The sequence below is a fragment of the Myotis daubentonii genome, chromosome 10, assembly GCF_963259705.1.
Source record: "Myotis daubentonii chromosome 10, mMyoDau2.1, whole genome shotgun sequence".
NCBI classification, from domain to species: Eukaryota; Metazoa; Chordata; class Mammalia; order Chiroptera; family Vespertilionidae; genus Myotis; species Myotis daubentonii.
Window position 1 is genome coordinate 30000998 of NC_081849.1, and position 19822 is coordinate 30020819.

The 19822-nt window shown below is 37.3% G+C and overlaps 1 protein-coding gene across 2 annotated transcripts in view; it reads right to left on the minus strand.

Moving 5' to 3' along the window:
• Positions 1-19822, minus strand: part of DGKI (diacylglycerol kinase iota) — a 396707-nt gene that overhangs the window by 134382 nt on the left and 242503 nt on the right. For both annotated transcript variants that reach the window (XM_059711894.1, XM_059711895.1), the window contains exons 16-19: positions 18123-18178; positions 17138-17200; positions 12986-13059; positions 11373-11484 (exon numbers count right to left, since the gene is read on the minus strand). In XM_059711894.1, the coding sequence (XP_059567877.1) occupies positions 11373-11484; positions 12986-13059; positions 17138-17200; positions 18123-18178 (305 nt within the window). The remainder of the gene's footprint in view (positions 1-11372; positions 11485-12985; positions 13060-17137; positions 17201-18122; positions 18179-19822) is intronic.

Below are 19822 nucleotides of genomic sequence, written 5' to 3' on the forward strand. Positions count from 1 at the left end.
TAGAGTATTGATAAATAATACAGTATTGTAAATGTATTTTCTCTTCCTTATGATTTTAATAACATTTTCTTTTCTAGAGCTTACTTTATTTTAAGAATGCATTATATAATACATATAAAATACAAAATACATGTGTTAATTGACTGTTAATGTTATCAGTAAGGCTTCCAGTCAACAGTAGGCAATTAATAATTAAGTTTGGGGGGAGCCAAAAGCTATACATGGATATTTGACCATGTGGGGATCGGTGCCCTTAACCCTTGTATTGTTAAAAGTCCACATGTATATTTAAATGTAAATATATGTTATAACAAATATATATTATAGATTAAATATACTCATATTTAAATAGCCCATTCTTGGTTAATTTTCTTCTTTTTTTAAAAAAAAATATTTTTATTTATTTCAGAGAGGAAGAGAGATATAGAAACATCAATGATGAGAATCATTGATCAGCTGCCTCCTGCACGCCCCCTAGTGGGGATTGAGCCTGCAACTCAGAATCAAACCCGGGACACTTCAGTCTGCAGGCCGACGCTCTATCCACTGAGCCAAACCAGCTAGGGCCCTTGGTTAATTTTCAAACTTAGGCAGGCTTTTCCTTTTTACCTAAAACGTCCTCATGAAATGCAAAATAATATTAACTCAAAAACATTCTGAAAATAAAGCAGTTTTGAAGAACAAAATCAGACACAGTAAGAGCTCAGTTCACAATGGTGGCAACAGAATGGAAAACTAGTCCAATATTAAAAGTCTATTGTTAAGAGCAACAAATTAGCATAACTACCTTGTCTTATTAGTAAATTATATATATATATTTATAGGTGCCCCCCAAACATAAACACACTTTGAATAATTATTAATTCCAATGGCTTAAATGTGAAAAGAAAGAAACATCAATTGAGCTATCAGCTGTTTAGTGTGTATACATTTGGGGAGGGGGCTTATATACTAGTATTTAGAGAGTATTATTCACCCTTTTAAAGATAAATGAAACTCATACAATGTACATTTGGTTATAACTTATATCAAGTACCCAAATAATATTATACAGCTTGATGAATACGTTTTTATACATATGGGGATCTCCATCCGATCAAGTTGTGGACAATTCACAGCAACCAAGAGGTTTTTATGTGCCCCTTTCAATCTACTTACACTCCTCCCACCAACCAGTCGGTAACCACTATTCTGACTTCTATCACCATAGATTCAATTCGCTTGAATTTGAACTTCATATAAAATAAATCATACAATATATACTCTTATGTCTGACATCATTTGCTCATCATTATTTTTGAATAATATATAACAAAATGGATTTATCTGATCTCCTGCTGGTAAACACTTATTTATTGATTTAAACTTTCTGGTATGTATCTCTTGGTAGACACATATTCTACTGAGTACATACAATGAGTAGACCTGCAATGCCATGAATTTAGATGTACACTTGACTTTAGTAGATACTGCTAAATAGTTTTCCAATAAGGTAATATTACAATGCATTTTGAGTATCAATTTATAATTAAGAAAACTTTTAAAAGGAGACAGATACTACTAACTCTAACCCCAAATCTAGAAGATTTACTTAAGAAGAAAAAAATAAAAACATACATACTATCAGCTTGTTTCCATATGTCTCATCGCTACAAATGGGCAAGAAACCTTGTTAATTGATTTGTGAAGTCAACTTCAACTTGCTTGCCAGATATTTGTATTTATCTGATATTTTGCATTATTTTTTGCACTTGCATTAGTTTTAACAGTAGAAACCTGCTTATCTATAAATGCAAAGAGAAATGAAACACAAGGGAACGAATGGGGGAAAGAAAACAGAATAATAATGGAAAAGTAAAGAACTTACTGAACACCTTCAAAGTTAAAGCACTCAATCATGTCCTTTACATACAATGTTATTCAATTAGTGAGAGAATGAGAAAGCAGAGGAGAATGCACTGAGACTTTACTAAAATTCCTTTTGGCCTATTTCCTGACCCTCTGTTATTCAGCTGAAAGTTCTTTCTGGCTGTCCTTAAACGACCCATTTAAGTTAATCTGGATTTGAGCCACTATCTCATCTCCAGAACTATTCCAATATATTTCCCTTGCCTTCTATTTTGTCAGCCCAATATTTATCTGACAAACCTGTATCTTTTTATCCACTAAAGAAAATCCCATTTACTTCCCCCCCTCCCCCCCCTCCCTGCCCCACAATCTTGACTAGGCCTGATGACAAATAAAAAGGCAGAGCCTACTAGGTAAGAACTACCTCCTCTGAGTTTAACAGGACTAAAAATTGCATAACTAGTTTCCAACCTCTTGGTATCGAAAGGTACACACAGTACTGCAGAGCATTTTGAAGCCATATTCTCAGCCTCACAACAGAACAACAGCAAACACCGCAAACAAAAGGGGTAAATAGCTGTCAAGGGCAGTCCCATTGGCACTTCAGAATCAATCCCAGATCACTGTACAGGCGCAAAAGGCATGACCAGAATTAGCTTTCAGCATAGACAGTTCTATTACTGTTTAGTACAGCCACATTAAATTACTTCTGGAACAAGTTAAAGGTAATTTTTTAAATACTTATAAGAAACAGTGATTTTGCATCACTCAGATTTGTCTAGGCTTAACATCCTTTCAAGGTACAGGCCCTAAGAGCCAGAAACATTCCCACTATTTGCTAAATGAATCATTTACTGATAATAATACATTGGTCTATTAATGACAGACATTCGATTTTCTGTTCAACTGCAGGTGTTCCTCTGGAGAAACCTTCCAATATTGCTGTTCTGGTAGCATATGACTACGGAGGAAAACAAAGACAGCCACTGGGCTCACTGCATCCTTGCCATTTATTGGTGTCAGACCAAGAATGGCTTGAGATTTCCTCTCTTTCCGCACTATACTCCTCCCTGGCATGCCTTTCTCCATCTCCCTTCCAGCTGTATCCTCCTTACTATACAAGTCCTCATTCTGCTTGCTTTCAGATAAAAAGGATGGACAGTCCTGGTTTGTGGAAGACAAGAAGCAAAGGCAAGTCCTCCTCTCTTTCCTTTCTCACCACTGCTGCCAGCCCTGCCTCCCAGCCTCATTCCTGTAACAAAATGCCCAAGACAAAAATCAGTGACCCTGGGAATAAGAAATGGAGATAGTCAACAATACTAAAATCTTGGTTGGTCTTGTTTTTTATGACCTACACAGTAGTCTTATAAGACTAAGCAACAAAAAAATAGAAAACAAAACTATTTTTTTTTATTTAAAGATAAAATTAGAAAGAGGCTAGCTCAAGATATAATAAAGTTTAATAGGGCTGAAAATAAATCATTGTGATTTCGTCACATTGTGGTTTAAATGAGAAAAAACATATTATTATCCCAAAAGACGCAGGACAAATAATAATTTAGTGCCTTTCAGCATAGAAAGTTGTTAAAAAACTAGAAATACAAAGTGACTTTTTAAAATGATAAACATAATCTTGGTACAAACACAGAGAAAAAACCATTATTATTTAGAGTAAAGAAAATTTAGAAGCATTCCTTTCAAGGGACAATGTTATCAACTAGTAACAAAAGTTTTCAACATAATATTGGAGGTCTTGAACAACATAAGAAGTCAAGGAAATATAATTTTAGTATGAGTTTTACTTATAATAATATGGTTTCCTGTATGTTTGGAAACATAGAAATAAATCAATTGGAAGGAAACACATCAAAAGGTTAATAGTTATGAATCGTGTGATTATGACTATATTTTTACTTTTAGTTCTTCCACATCTGTTTATATTATTATCAAACTAAGCAAACATTTAACTTTTTTTCTTAAAAAGCACACCAAAAGATTGTATTATCTGGCATGTGTACAACTTCAACCCTGGAACTTCTCCATGGAATTTTTCTTCCTGAATAGCCTTTTGCTTTTCAAATTCATAAATATAAAAGAGCCTACATATTTTAATTTCAATTAACAAAAAGAAAGCTGCCTCTGCTTTCTTCAAAGATTAGAAGACTGAAATCTTTGGATTTCAACCACATAGTAAATTAGGCTCTCCCAATTTCCCAATCTGAATAAGGCTTTGAACTGTCTTGCAAGTTTTAAATTATTTTGAAACAGACTCAACATGAAAGGACCTACATAACTATAATGGCAGAAAATTGTGGCAGAAAAAAATATAAATTACAATGTCTGATTGTGGTCTGTATTGAATCTTAAAAGGTAATCACATTACCAAGAACCCAATGAAGAATCATCTTAATTAGTAAGAATGCACATCAACAAGTAAAATGAATTGAAGACTTCTGCTTTGAATTTTGCAAGTACAAGATAAAGAGTCTAAAAGAAACATTTTTTTACCATTCCAGTAATTCTATTTCAAGTCTTTCTTAAAGTACCACTCTAAACATTTTTAATACACAAAAATATACACAGATGCCCAAATAAGTACATTCTTCTGTTTATATAATCATCTTACACAGATGTATGAGTTTTCAAATGATTTACTTTCTCAGAAACATAATCAATATAATAGTTTCATGAAATTGAAAGACTAAATACAAAATTATTTCATCTTGAATAAAACAAGTATAGTGTACTACCATAGGAGTCATAAGGTAACGTATAAAAATATGGAAATATATGCCAATATTATTTAAAGAGCTCAGGATCTTCAAAATGTACCATATAATCTATGTTTAACTCAGTTTTTCCTAGGAATTTTTTTTAACTTGGAAGCAACCTATAGTCACTAGAATCTAAGATTCAATCACATATACTAGCTAGTATGCATATCATATACGTACATCATATCATAAAGAAAAAAATAACTGACATAATTTAAGGATTCTGTTTTCTCTTCACCAACTCCCATCTACTATTATTTCTCTCCCTTGCTTACTAATAATAGGATGGAAAAGAGGGGAATTTGATAAATCCCCCCAAAACACTGGCCCCCAACCAGGAAGGATCTCCTGAGCTCTACACATATATTTCAAATTGTCCCTCTCTCTGTCTCCTTAGATGTCTCACAGGGGCTTTAAATTTAACTTACATGAAACAGAGTTCATCTTTTGACAACAATATCTTTTATATTTTCTACCTTATTTAATGCATTCACCCTTTACCTAATGGCTTATGCTAGGCATCCAGATTTATTTATATCCCTTTGTCATGCTTCACAGTAAGTCACTACAAATAACTCTTGAATGTATCAATACCTTCCATCTTCATGACCACTTTCTTACTTCAGGCTTTTCCCTCTACTCATTTCTTTACCTGGACTTCGGTGCCAATGTTCTGATTTGTCTACCTATCCCCTCCTGTAGAAATTCTGGTCCCACTTCACACTGACATGCAGGAACCTTTCTAAACCACAAATCTGATCCTGTCTTACACCATCTCCTTCAGCCTACCCATTAACAGTTTAAAAAAACAAACAAAATGGGCAGAGGACCTGAACAGACACCCCTCTCAAGAAGACATACAAATGATCAACAAATATATGGAAAGATGCTCAACTTCTCTAGCTGTTAGAGAAATGCAAATCAAAAACTGCAATGAGATGCCACCTCACACCTGTCAGAATGGCTATTATCAAGACAAGTAATACGAGCTGGAGAGGTTGTGGAGAAAAAGGAGCCCTCAGTCACTGCTGGTGGGAATGTAAACTGGTACAGCCACTACGGAAAACAGTATGGAGGTTCCTCAAAAATTTAAGAATAGAGTTAACATATGACCCAGTAACCCCTCTTATGGGTATCAACCCCCCTCCCCAAATTGAAAACATTTATTGACAAAGACATATGCACCTCTATGTTCATTGCAGCATTATTCAAGGTGGCCAAGACATGGAAACAATCAAAGTGTCCTTCAATAGAAGATGTGGTACATATACACAATGAAATACTACTCAGCCATAAGAAAAGATGATATACTGCCATTTGCGACAACATGATGGATCTTGATAATACCATGCTAAGATTGAAAAAGTCAAGAACCATATGATTTCACTCACTCATGGGATATAAAACTGAAAGCAACAAATGGACAAACAAACAAAAACTCATAGACACAGACAACAGTATGGTAGTCACCAGAGACAAAGGGGGTGGGTGTACTGAAGGGTAGAGGGTGTCAAGTGTATAGTGATGGAAGGAGGCTTGACTTTGGGTGCTGAGCACACAATGCAATGTACGGATGATGTATCATATATAATTTTATTAACCACTGTCACCCCAATAAATTTAATTAAAAACTACTATTTCTACCCTGTCTCCATATCTATATCTTAATTCACCATGTGTATTGTCACCCTGAACACCATTAGCAGTTCTAGCACACATACCTCCCAGGCTAGTCCCTCCATGAAATAGCCATTGGATTCTCACTCAGAGACTCCTGCTTCCTCTGGGAAATCTTTGCTGACGTCCCATTTCATAGCACTGCTCTGCTCTCAGTTCTCCTTTCCATCCTCACTGATGCCATCCTCCTAGAATTTATCACATCAGACTGTGGTTGCTTGTTTACTCCTTCACCTACCCCCACAACACAGAACTGTGGGCACCCTGAGTACTGTGGGAATTTTTTTTTTTGGTTCGTTTCATAACAGCTTTACCTAGAAGAGTGTTATTTATGGATTCAATAAAGTATTTGTGGGTTCAACAAATTTTCAATAAACATTCATGACTGATATTAAATGAATGAAGCAGTGAGACATTTTAAAAAATAATTACCCTGAATTTATAAAGTTCCTATTAATTAGAGACCATTAATATTGCCCATGTTTCACATACACTGAATTAATTTTTAATGGTCCAGCCTCAAAAGTTATACAGAAGCACTTCCACTGTATTCAATTTCACAAGTATTTACAAGTCCACCCAGATTCAAGGGAGGGTACATAGACCCAGACTCTTGATAGGAGAAGTGCCCAAAATCTGAGGTCATTCTATAACCCCAGTAACCATCAGAGGATGATAGTGATCTAACTTATTATTTTAAAATGCACAAATAAAGAAAAAGATCACTTATTCTGCTTTTCTGACACAAACTATATAAAGAAGTAACAAAATAATAAGTGAAGAAAAATTTCCCTTTATAAAAATACTAGAGGCCCAGTGCATGAATTCATGCACAGGTGGGGTCCTTCAGCCTGGCTGGCAATCAGGGCTGATTGGGGCCATCTCACCCAGTCCCAATTGGGGAGATTGGCCAGCCACAGGAGGTTGGCTGTGGGAGCACACTGACCACCAGGGGGCAGCTCCTGCATTGAGCGTCTATCCCCTGGTGGTCAGTGTGTGTCATAGCAACCAGTTGACCTGTCATTCGGTTGACTGGTGGTAACGGTCAATTAGGCTTTTATATATATAGATTCCAATCACTAAATGAGGAAGATAAAATTAGAATATCGTTTTTTCAACTCCCAGTGAATGGTGGGTCCAGATATTGATCATCAAAGACTATTTAAAAACAGAGAGATAACCAGACATTACCTTGCTATTTTGGAAAAAGAAAATACTATCTACGAAATAGTTTTGCAGTGGGGTACGAGGGATGTCTGATTCATCTAGATCCAACTATTAACTTAGAGGAAACAAGGACGAGAGAACATGTTAATTGATACCTCATGGTTATCAGCACAATTCTGACTCCAGGAAACTTTACAGGATAGTCTGGTTTCTTCAACAACTCAATGGGGGGAAAAGAGATGGGTGGGGACTTACAGAGACTTAGGAGTCATATCAACCAATCACAATGAATGAATTTTATTTGGATTCTGATTCAAACAAATAGAGCACGAGAAAACAAAAAGCATATGTGAGACAATTGGAAATTTGAGCAGTGAGTAGATATTTAGTGGTAGTCAAATGCTACTATTTTAATGTTTTTTAGAGAAGATTATGTGATTGTGTTCATAAAGGAAGGTCTTATGTTTTTAAAACACATTCAAAAGTATTTACAGATAAAATTACATAATTCCTGAGATTTTCTTCAAAATAATATAAGGAAGGAGGCCATAGGTGGGGACAGACATAATACTGTCCATGAATTGATAATTATAGAAGCTAAGTGATGGTACCTGAGGATTCAACATATTATTTCATCTTTGTTTATATTGAACTTTCCCCACAACAAATATTTTAAAAGCACACTTAATAATTCCCCAGGAACCTTGAAATAAAGTCAGAACTCCTACATAAACACTGTAATGCACTCCATGATCTGGCCCGGGCCTGCCTCTTCAGCATCATCTATCATTCTCACTTTTCACCTACATTTACACTATATGAAGCTAATTATCACTCCCACAGAGGACTATGCTCTCTCATACTTCCAAGTGTATATAAATTTCCCTTTTTTCCAGAATGCCAAGTTCCATGCTGCTTCTCCTGGCAAAATTCATCCATTCTGTCACATTTACTCATCGTCAACTACAGGTCGCAGGCTCTCCGCTGTGTGCCAGGGAAGGATACACTGGAGTGATGGATATCTAGCATTCGCCACTCCCTGCCGCCGGCACTCTACCCTTCTTGGCCCTCTTCTGACCCTGTGAGGCCGACCCATTTCCACTGAATCAGTGGTTCCTCTGTCCTCTAGCTTCTGGGTAAACTTCCCCTGGGGAAGCACCAGCAGGAGGTCTGGGGAATGAGAAGAGTGAGATCACTGTACTCTCTGTCCCAGCTCCCTCCCTGCCAGGTTGGCACAGGCTGGTTGCTTCCACTTAGCAAATATGACTCTCAGGTGATCCTTGCCAGACAGTTCTCTTCCTGGTACAGGTGACTGCTTACTTGCTTTTGCACCTTCAGCTCAGGAATACAGCGCCATGCGTTGCTTCTCATAAACCTAGTGCACAATTTGTAGAGTCCCTCCATTGAACTCTCCTCTAATTACCCAATTTTAGTCTGACTTTTCTTCCTTGTTCAGATGCTAACTAAACAATTAAAAGCAAAAACAACCCAGACCCCAAAAGACTAACGAAAACACAGACACAGATATGGACTGAAAAGCTACAGAAGATGACGAGTAAAGAATGTTTCAGAGAGTGATAGCATGTGCAATGGCCTTGTGGTGCAAAAGCAGCAAGGAATGTCCCAGAGCTTCAGAGGCTACTTAGGAAGAAAACAAAGAGGGCAGTGGGGACGGCAGGAGAATCGAAGAGAAACGCAATCTTGCAGGGCCCAGAAAAGATTTAGATTTTGATCCTGAGAGCAATGGTGAAGGGTCTAATATTCTCCCTGCCCTCCCAAGCCTAGGTAAGCAATCACCTTCTCTTAGATAATTATTCCCTGGCAGCTTTCTACCACACAGTTGGGACTAGAAAGCCCTGGCACATGGTACACATTCAAGAAATGTTCACTAAACCAGTGAATAAATGAATGAGTAAAGCACACATGGCCAGGTTTGGGGCATTTTTGGTCAACTCCAAGAATCCGTCCTTGCACACGTCCATCTTGAACTTTATTCCTACTTGCTCCTGGCTGACTGAGTCTTCTCCTATAATTAACATAAAGATCTTTTGAGAGAAAGAGCTGTGCATGAGCTACAGTCCTGAAAATTAGACCAATCCCAGACCAATATTTTACACTTAACAACCATTTCATTCTAAATATGGCAACATCACTATCTCAGGTAATGGGTATTGTTGCCAGAGTCACAATAAGTTATTCTGTTAAGTCTCAGTATTTTGAAGTGATTGGAATCCATGAGAGGAGTAAAAAAGAGGGCTGTTCTAGTTTGTTTAGAACAGGAAATACAAGCTGCTTGCTTTCAAGCATAAGGTATAGCACAGTGGTCGGCAAACGGCGGCTCCTGAGCCACATGCAGCTCTTTGGCCCCTTTTGAGTGTGGCTCTTCCACAAAATACCACGTGCGGGCGCGCATGTACAGTGCGATTGAAACTTCATGGCCCATGCGCAGAAGTCGGTTTTCGGCCTGTCTATTTTGAAGAAGTGGCATTAGAAGAAATGGGGGTACGTTCACTGAGGTCGACCCCTCAGATTGAGGACGTTTTTAGCAAAGGCCAGCTTAGGAGTACCCTAATTAAGTTAATAACAATGTACCTACCTATATAGTTTAAGTTTAAAAAATTTGGCTCTCAAAAGAAATTTCAATTGTTGTACTGTTGATATTTGGCTCTGTTGACTAATGAGTTTGCTGACCACTGGTTTAGCACAAACCAAGTACTAACCAAGGGTAGCAAGTAGAAGCTTTATTTTAATTTGTTTTATAAACTAATAGTGTGGTCTGATTTACACCAGCTGTAATGATAAGCATTATTTTTTTAAAATATATTTTATTGATTTTTTTACAGAGAGGAAGGGAGAGAGATAGAGTTAGAAACATCGATGTGAGAGAAACATCGATCAGCTGCCTCCTGCACATCTCCTATTGGGGATGTGCCTGCAACCCAGGTACATGCCCTTGACCGGAATCGAACCTGGGACCCTTCAGTCCGCAGGCCGACGCTCTATCCACTGAGCCAAACCAGTTTCGGCAATAAGCATTATTTTAATTGGTTTCCTCATCATTAAATAAGTTGAACCACAAGCTAAAACCTGCTTGAAATTACACTTACTCGATATAAACGTATTTTGTACTCAAGCAAGCAAAATGAAAATACAAGGTGATCTCAATACTGTGGAAACTGAATATTAATTAATGTCACAAAAGTGATGCCATTCTATATTCAAGAATTTTTTAATAAAGGAGATACACATCTTATACTTAAAAAGAAAAGTTGAAAATATATGCAAATGACCACTTTCCTTTACACCTAAAAATATCAAATGGCAAGGTTTCTGCATCATGCTGGGATATGTCTGTGACATAATGCTTTTTAATTAACATGAACACTTTGCATTTTTTTCTGGTAGAAAGTTAATTAGGAAAACTAACAAATATTTATTTTTGAAGCTCAAACAAATGTGAATCAATTTTCTTAGTGACATTAAGAATTAATTTGTGTTCTGGCTTTCTGCAAGCAACTTGATGTTGCATAAAGTTTATAAATTGATAAAGAAAAAATTATACCAAAGTCCTATGAAATGGAAAAACTCTAACTGTGGCTAAAATACATTGTATTTATTTATTTATTTTACTTTATTTACCAGCCTTTGCCCACCTCTACCCAGCCCGGGCCCCCCTTCCCTCTGGCCATCACCACACTGTTGTCTGTCTATGGATTATGCCTATATGTTATTTGGTTAATCCCTTCACCTTCTTGCATCCAGTCCTTTCCACTAACAGCTGTCAGTCTGTTCTATGTATCCATGCCTCTGTTTCTATTTTGTTCATCAGTTTATTTTGTTCATTAGACTCTACATATAAGTGAGATCATATGGTATTTATCTCTCTCTAATGGTTGTACTGCTCACCAAAGAGGCCATGGTGAATCCAATAACTTCAATATAGCCATCATCATGACGCTGAGGTTCAAAATCATGGTGATCCCCTGGGTTCCCCCAGGGCATTGTGCCAGCACAATATCTGCAAAGAAAGATTAAGAGAATTAAATTTATTCCATTCCTCTCATGACCATCATTAGGGATGAACTTATAGTAGTTAGATCCAATGTTTATTTCGTGGAAGAACAGTTTTCTGTTCTTGGTGCACATCTTCCAAAGGAAAAGGAAATGGACTCACCATCATCTTCAAGATATCAATCTGAAAATGAGCATGATCTTACAACAAACGCATTTCACGATGCCTAATGTTCTCCTAATTCGTTATTTATCAATACTATCACTCTATGGTCCACATATGTCTGCTTTCTATGATATGCCATGAGTTATCAATGGTTGGTTTCAGAATTTGGTCTTGGAGGAAGACAGATGCATGCCAGCCAGTAGAAAAAGGGAAGGGAACTGAAGTGAGTACGCAATCAATATTATATACATAACTAAGAGAATAAATACCTACAGAACAATATTGTATACATAACCAAGAGAATAAGCACTCACAACACAAGAGAAAGGTTATCTGAAGAAGAAAGAAAGGGTGAAGAAGGGATGAAAAAATGTATTAGAAAGGGGAAGGGAAATAAAAAAATGAAAAAGGTGAGGACTAGGAATCCAGAAGGGAGAAGGGAAAGGAGCAAAATGAAAGAGAGAGATGTACAGAAAAGAGGGGAAAAAAGAAAGTTAATGTTTCCTGAGATTCTAGGTTTTCTGTTTAAACAACTAAGATGAAAATACTTCTGGAATAGAATTGTAAGTAACTATACCAAGCACTGCCAAAATAATCAAGGGACTATAATGTCATTTTCTAACCACAGATTTATATACAATTCTTGTTTTAATTAAATTCAGTCTAAATAGAACTTATTTGCAGAGTTTGTGTCTGAGTTGTCTTGTTTGCAAATAACAAAGGTCACAGATCCATCCCTCCCAACATCTTGGCTTGGGAGCCTAGAATCTAATGTTATGCCACTGAGATACGTGCTTATTTTGAGAGTAGTTCATCTCAAACACCCCTATCTCCTGACGTATATAATAACACCAAAGTGAGTTGACATCCTGGCTAGAAAATCCTACTCCAATTGATCCTATTTTGTCAAAGCAATCATCTGGCAATGATTCTGAATGAATTCCATCCTGAAATCAGGCTGGATGGTTTTCAGGAAACTGAGGACAGGAATGTGTTCAAGTCTATCATTCTTGGGGGGTGAGGGATCAGTAAATTGACAATTAAATTAAATGTTCCAATCCAGAGAGGTGCCTGGGGTTCTCAAGAATGGATAAGTATAGACCATGAATGCCATATCATGCAAAAAATAATTTTTCCCCAAAGAAACAAAAAGCACTTACCACAGAGAATACTAAACAAACCAAGTAGGAGAATAAAATGATCAAACCTAGAAAATTTTAGTAAGCCACTGAGAAAACCGATTTTCATTGTTTGTACCTGGAAATTTTCTATAATGAAAATAGATAGCCTCAAGTCAAATAGAGTTCACGTCAAACCAAGGAAACAGATGAACAGAGCTTACCTGGGTATATTTAAAAATACTATACACTGGAACTTCAGTTCCTGAATCTTTGGGGTGAGATCTGTTCCATCACACTGAAACAATCAAAGCAGAAAAAGCAAGGGTTTTTAAGTAGTCACAAGTCTAAAAAAACGACCAGAGAAAGCTGGGTTGACAACAGTACATATCATGATCTTCCCGTTGCCCAATCTCTGCTTAAGTCAATGCCCATTACCATGACTGAAAATGAATTCTGCTCAGAGCTTTACCAGACACAAGAACTACCATCATTCTTAACCTCAGATGATTATTAGATATTCAGTCTAGTAGTTGCAGCATTAAAAGATCTAGAAATGCTTAAAAGACTAAAGAGAATGATGCTCAAGTTGAGGCAGTAGGGACCTTCCCCACAGTCTTCCGATTCAAACAATAGTCATCAATGTGATTTCTTTTGTTTGGTTTTTTGTGATTACATTTTATTTTGAAAATGTTAACCACAATACTTTGAAAACTGTTTGGAAGACAAGCTTTTCACAATGTATCTATTATAAATTAGCTTTATCTCCATTTGTGATTAGCTCTTGTAAAGTTAATCTCTTACAGACTTTGGTCTTCTGAGATCACCTGCTTTACTGGAGTTTGGACTTGACCCTGGGTCTCAACGGCCTCAGGCCGGCATGGTCTCAAACCTTTTTGTGTGGCTTCCCTCATCTTTAGGGCTTTCCTCAAGAATATCCTCTGACTTTCAAAGAAAAATCTTTCATTCCCCTTTCTCATTTACCCCGGGTGACAGAAGTCAAAAGATGAAAACTAGTCATGGCTATAGACTTCCCAATGTCAAAGGTATAAAGCCTGCTTTTATATTTGCTCTCTTTACACCCTCATCACAAAATTTCCCATCATTTTCTCCAGTGAGGAGAGCAGTAAAACATGACAAACTTTGGGCAAACATTTAAAGATTTCTTTAGGAGGAGTTGCTAGCAGTCAAGGGTGTCTCTCTCTCTTCCCAGCTGACCTTAATACAGCTTAATTTTCCTGAGCATTCACAAAAGCTGTTTCCAGGAAATCTCACAGTTCTAAATAAAGTATTTAAAATGCTATTTAGATAGGAATCATATTCTAGACATTGATTGAAGGTGTTTTTACAATATTCTCCGATACTAAGCAAACATGAAGTCTCCCAATTTATTTAAGGGCTTGAAATGAGTTGATAGATGACTACACCAATGAAAAAAAAAAAGTAGGCATCTTAGACTATCAACATTGAGTGTTGTAAGCAGCTAAAAGTAAAAAAACAATAGAATGTGATACATTAATAGCATGCAAAGTAGTATTGTTGCATTCAGAAAAAAAATGCCTGTAAGTAATGTTATTGTATTTAAAACAAGTTATATGACGATTGGGCACCTTATGATGTATCATGCTTTACACAGCTTCCTTACATTTTATTGCATTTAAATTTGCAACTCCTTAGAATAGCAGTTTTCAACTCTTTCCTTACTTCACATACAAAGGAAAATACTTACCTGTAAAATATGTCCTTGTGTACAAGCTTACATATTGATGTCAACACAATAAGAAGAAAACAGAAGTAGGGCAAATGAAGCCATATGCAGGTTTGTGTTACTGTCCTCTGCATTTCTGGTATAGTATTTATACACACATTTTACATTTATGTAAGAGATCATTATCTATTGCCTCAGAAACGCTTACTTTACCCTTGGCACAGATAAGATGCTCTGTTGTGATATGTACATCTAATTGTGCTAGCTTACTTTCCATCCTTTCTATCTCACTGTACGCTCAAGACAGCATACAGTGACCTCATTGGAGAAATATCCTCTGTGTCACAGCATGATTATCAATAACTTTAAAGACATGTGTTGCTATGCCTGTTTTAAATGAAGAAAGTAAACTTTTCTGGAAGGTTCGATGATTTCCCCCACAGTCATATACCTCACACAAAGACACCTAGGACTGAATCCCAAATGTCCAGACTTAGTTTCTCTATTTTTCTCCTCATAAAAAAGGATATGATTACCCTGGCCGGTGTGAAAAGGGTTAGAGCATTGGCTCATGCACCAAAGGATTGCAAGTTTTATTCCTCATCAAGGGCATGTATCTGAGTTGCGGGTTCACTCCTCACCCTGGGTCAGGGAGCATGCAGGAGGCAATCAATCAATTTGTCTCAGATGTTTCTCTCTCTCTCTGTGTCTCTCCCCCTCCCTGCCTTCCACACTCCCTGTAAAACAAGCATGTCAAACTCAAAGGCTAACACGGGCCAAATAAACAAGGCCGCAAGTTTGGAAAAACAATGGAAAAAATATCCTCAGGTGAGGATTAAAAAAAAAAAAAGGAAAAAATATCCTCAGGTGATGAGTAAAAAAAAAAAAAAAAAGATATGATCACATAAACCAATTCACCTGAAATATTACATGTACCAACTGATATCAAATCTTTCTTATTTGGCTGCCATGTTGACTTTTCTGCAAGCTTCTTTTAATCCCTGCTAGACAGCCATTCATGTATCAGACATTTACCACCAAGAGGACTGGCAGGCATGGGAGCAAAAGTCTCCAGGGGTTAGGATGTATACCGAGTTTAATTTCAATGCAGCTCACATGAACAGTGGATGTCATTCAAGATGGCCACTGCCCACCGCTCATTGGCTCTCTAGGGAGATGCTGTTGAAGTTCCTCTAAATGTGAGAAATAATGGAAAGAACAGCTAAGTTCATTTGGGGCTGGCATGTAGGCAGCTGAAGAAATTGGGGAAGCTTGAAGTAAGGATCAAAATAAAGAAGACCCTAAGAGTTCGATGGACCATGTGTCTTTCTAGTGTCTACCTTTAAGAAGACAATGTTTTCGTTTCCGAGAGTTGCTAACTACTAAAACATACCTGCTTTTCATTTTTACTGCATGAGAACTGAGACGTGATGCCAAGGGTTCTAGCACTAGTGGTAAAGGCCTCTGTCTCTGGTCTCAACTGATTTCAGGGATTCATGTCTCATATGTTTTACTGGGAATTACAAAATTTACAAATTTGCATCCTCTTATGCTCCTGTGTGTTCCTCTATATACCCATTAGCTTAAGCGCATATGTCTTTATCTATTTTCATGGATATCTTTCATTCTGCCCCCTCTTGTCACATATTCGATTCTTAATCTTACCAGGATATATTCAAGCATTGTTAGATTCCCATTCCTTCTTTCCCATTTATATATGTTTCTCTTTTTTTGGCCTTCACTTACACAATTATGTGCAGCACATTCATTCCTTCTTTTAATGTGATTACCATGCGAAAACATTTTCTGTATTTCTTAATAACTAAGTATATGCTGTTTTAAAACATATCTCCTAGAGAAAAGAGAACTTCCCCTTACTCTCGCAGTGTGTGTCAAAACCTGGGATAGTGACTCAGGAAGAAACAGCACCGAGAAAAGAATCCATTCAGAGATGAAAAATTATGACCAGGGTCCTAGCTGGGTAGCTCAGCTGGTTGGAATATTACCCCACACACCAAAAGGTTGCAGGTTCAATTCCAGGTCAGGACACATACCTAGGTTGCAAGTTTGATCCCTAGGGTTGGGACACATATGGGAGGCAATGAATCAATCTCTCTCTCTCTCTCTCTCTCTCTCTCTCAAACATTAAACCATTTCCTCAGGTGAGGATTAAAAAGAGAACTATGGCCAGGTTAGAGAGTGAGCAAAGCACTTTTCCAAAATGCAAAGTTCTCGGACAATCCTGGAATAAAGACATTTGTTTGTTGAGCATCCCTTACTACTTGGAGACCCAGCTCAGCATCATTTCTTTACTGAAGATTTCTCTTGACCCCACCATGGTTAGCCTTCATGTCTCCCTCTGTGCCACCACCCTATCATATCCACAGTTGAATGACAACATTTATTATATTGTTCTCCATGACTGAACTGTGTGTTTATTCAGGAGTGAGACCAATCATCTTACTTTTTTTCATCCCCAGCAATAAAGACAGTGCCCGGCACATAGTTAAAGGCTCATAAACATTGGCTGAATGAGTGACACTAAATGATCTCTGTGGTTCTGTGCAGAGCATTGATTAATCTAAGTATAAGCTGGTATTTGGGGTTCATTTTTTGTGACATACATATTCATATTCAAATGAGATGAGTCAACACATTCAGTACTTACAACAACTTTAACGTGTTTGGATAGATCTCTAGAGCTTCTCTGTAGGAAATCAGAAAATGCTGCCTATACCACAAGGAAATAAAGAAAAAAAGCTTAATTACACGGCTATGCCAAATCCCTGCTTCTGTATTATATAGTTTCTAATGATGCTAAATAAGCCAAAATATAATTTGATGAATCCAAAATAAAACAGTACAGTGGCTGTCAAGTTGAAATCTTTTTGTCTTCAAACTATAACTTATAAGAAAATGTAAGATCTCAGTAGGAGAGTGAAAAGTTAGATAATTCCGACAGTTTAAAAACTGATTTTGGCCCCTGACTCTGACTTCTCCACTGACATCCCTGAGAATGCCTTGCTTCCTCACTCTGATATTTCCATTCCCTCTACCCAGCGGTATAAATTTAAACCACACTTATTTCTAATATCAATATTTTGGAGGTATTTTTTTTTCTTTCCAGCCATTCACCCCCAGGTATACCCTTTCACAGGAGGAGAAAGAAAAAGACGCTGCCCCTTTAATCTCATATACACTTCCATAAAATACTTCCGTGCTCTGCCAATTGCTCAACCAAACACTGATACATATGGACCGCTGTGAACACTGCATTCTTATCCAAGACTTCCCCTACACGTTTCAGTCTACCTGATTTCCCATTCTCTGGGTTGGCTCTGGTGTTTGCTTCTCACATCACTCGTTGGATATGGAGTATCAACGTTGGATACTCAGAACAACATGGAGTCTCAGAGCATTTCAGTTCAAAGATGATGGGCACCAGCTCTCTCTTTCCAACTAACCTAAGACAGACATCCTTCCTTTTCTTCTTAAACCAACATATTAAACATGAACCATACATAGCCCTACATGTAAACATCTGAAATGTACTAGTATATGCCGTCATTTTAGTACAGTTAGCATCTATATGACCAATATTGAATTAGAGTTAAATGATATGTAATAATTTATAAAATAAAATATATACTTACCCCTGCATAGAACATTTTATTTCGAAAACGACTGTTGAATTTCTCTGGATTTGCCTCTGTGAAAGGAAAGGGGTGGTTTTGTTCTGGAGACCTTACTGAAGGTAGTGACTTAGACTGGCACCCCTACTTCCTCCCCTCACAGATCCAATAGACCCACCAGCTTCATTATCATTCCCCTTAGTAACAGGCAGAAGTCATCGTTGTCCAGTGAAACAAAATGTAGCCACAGATTGGCAGCGTCAGCATCAACCGGGAGATTGTTAAAAATGCAAATTATTGGGATCTACCCCATACCTGCGGAATTAGAATGTCCGGGGTGTGGGGTGTGGGGTTTAGGACTCTGATATAGCAAGCTCTCAGGAGATTCCCATGCACAGGGAAGGCGGAAACTCTCTGGGCTCTATTCAGAATAGAGCATGGGCAGGGATACAGGAATGGGGTGTTAGGAGGAGCCAGGAGGAGAGGGAGGGGGATTATTTGTTTTGACCTCCATAGGTCATGGCTTCCATAAACTATGGATTCCGCTTCCAAATGTAATTAAATATGGGCAATTCAGATAAAAATTAATGGAGAATTTGCTTTCAGATTTTGCAAAAACTACCATCTGCACTCTTATTTGCGACAGACCTTGAAAAATAACTTGAATTAGTGGAGATACACACACACACACACACACACACATTACTGGCTGAATGGACACAGGCCATATGACAGCAGAGGTTCTGGCTGAAAAATGGTTTAATTTTGAGTTTGCTCCTATATGTTACATATGTTGAGGGAAGAAAAAGATTAAACAAGAATCTGTGTCAGAGAATTTTCATATGAATTCAAGGAATTTATAAAATATCTAAATGGGATATTATTTTCTTACATTCCTCACTGCTGATCTTTTGCTGTCTGCTATTTTACTCAGCATGCTCATTAATCCCTTCTCAGGGTTAGATCTCCTCCAAGTCATTTCTCATTAGACTGGCTGGCTAGCTGAAACTCCAAGTCCTAACCCTAGTTTTGAATGGCAAATCCCAAAAGTTGTTGTCTAGATGAAGAAAAGTAGCAGAGTTCACTCACTAAGACTGGGTTGAATAAAAGCTACAAAATCTCAGGAAATAATTCTGGACAATTAATTATTAGATTATTTTTATGATGTGACAAATATTAGCATAAGACATAGAAACTGAGTTGAGGTTTGCAAACATCAAAAATATGGTATTTTTATAGATTGGTGTTTGATAGTTATATTCATTTATTTACAACTCCTTTATTTCAAACCTCTCCTTAACCATTCACTCTCTTCGACCAAATTAAGTACTATAGCCCTAGAAACAAAATAATAGAAAAGGTAAAAGGTTAACTTATGATATAGTAAACCAAAATAAGATAAAAATGGTGCTAAGTGCTCTACCTCCTCGATCCCCATTGCTGGCCACAGAGTTGACCATTTCTATGGCCTGGACCTTCTTCAGGATGAAATTGACTGCCGAATGGCATGTTGTTTTTAACCTTATTGACCCAGATTTGGCTGGGTACCATTTTCAGTTGCATTAACTCTTGCAAAAAGAGAATTTTCATTGCCATGCAATTTATTGTAGGTACATAGGCCCTAATTTTAAACAAAATCAGATCCAGCTATTGAGCAAGTTATAATGAGAAATGGAAAATGACACCCACAGTCCTGGCAATGAAGTTTTTTCAGGGAAATG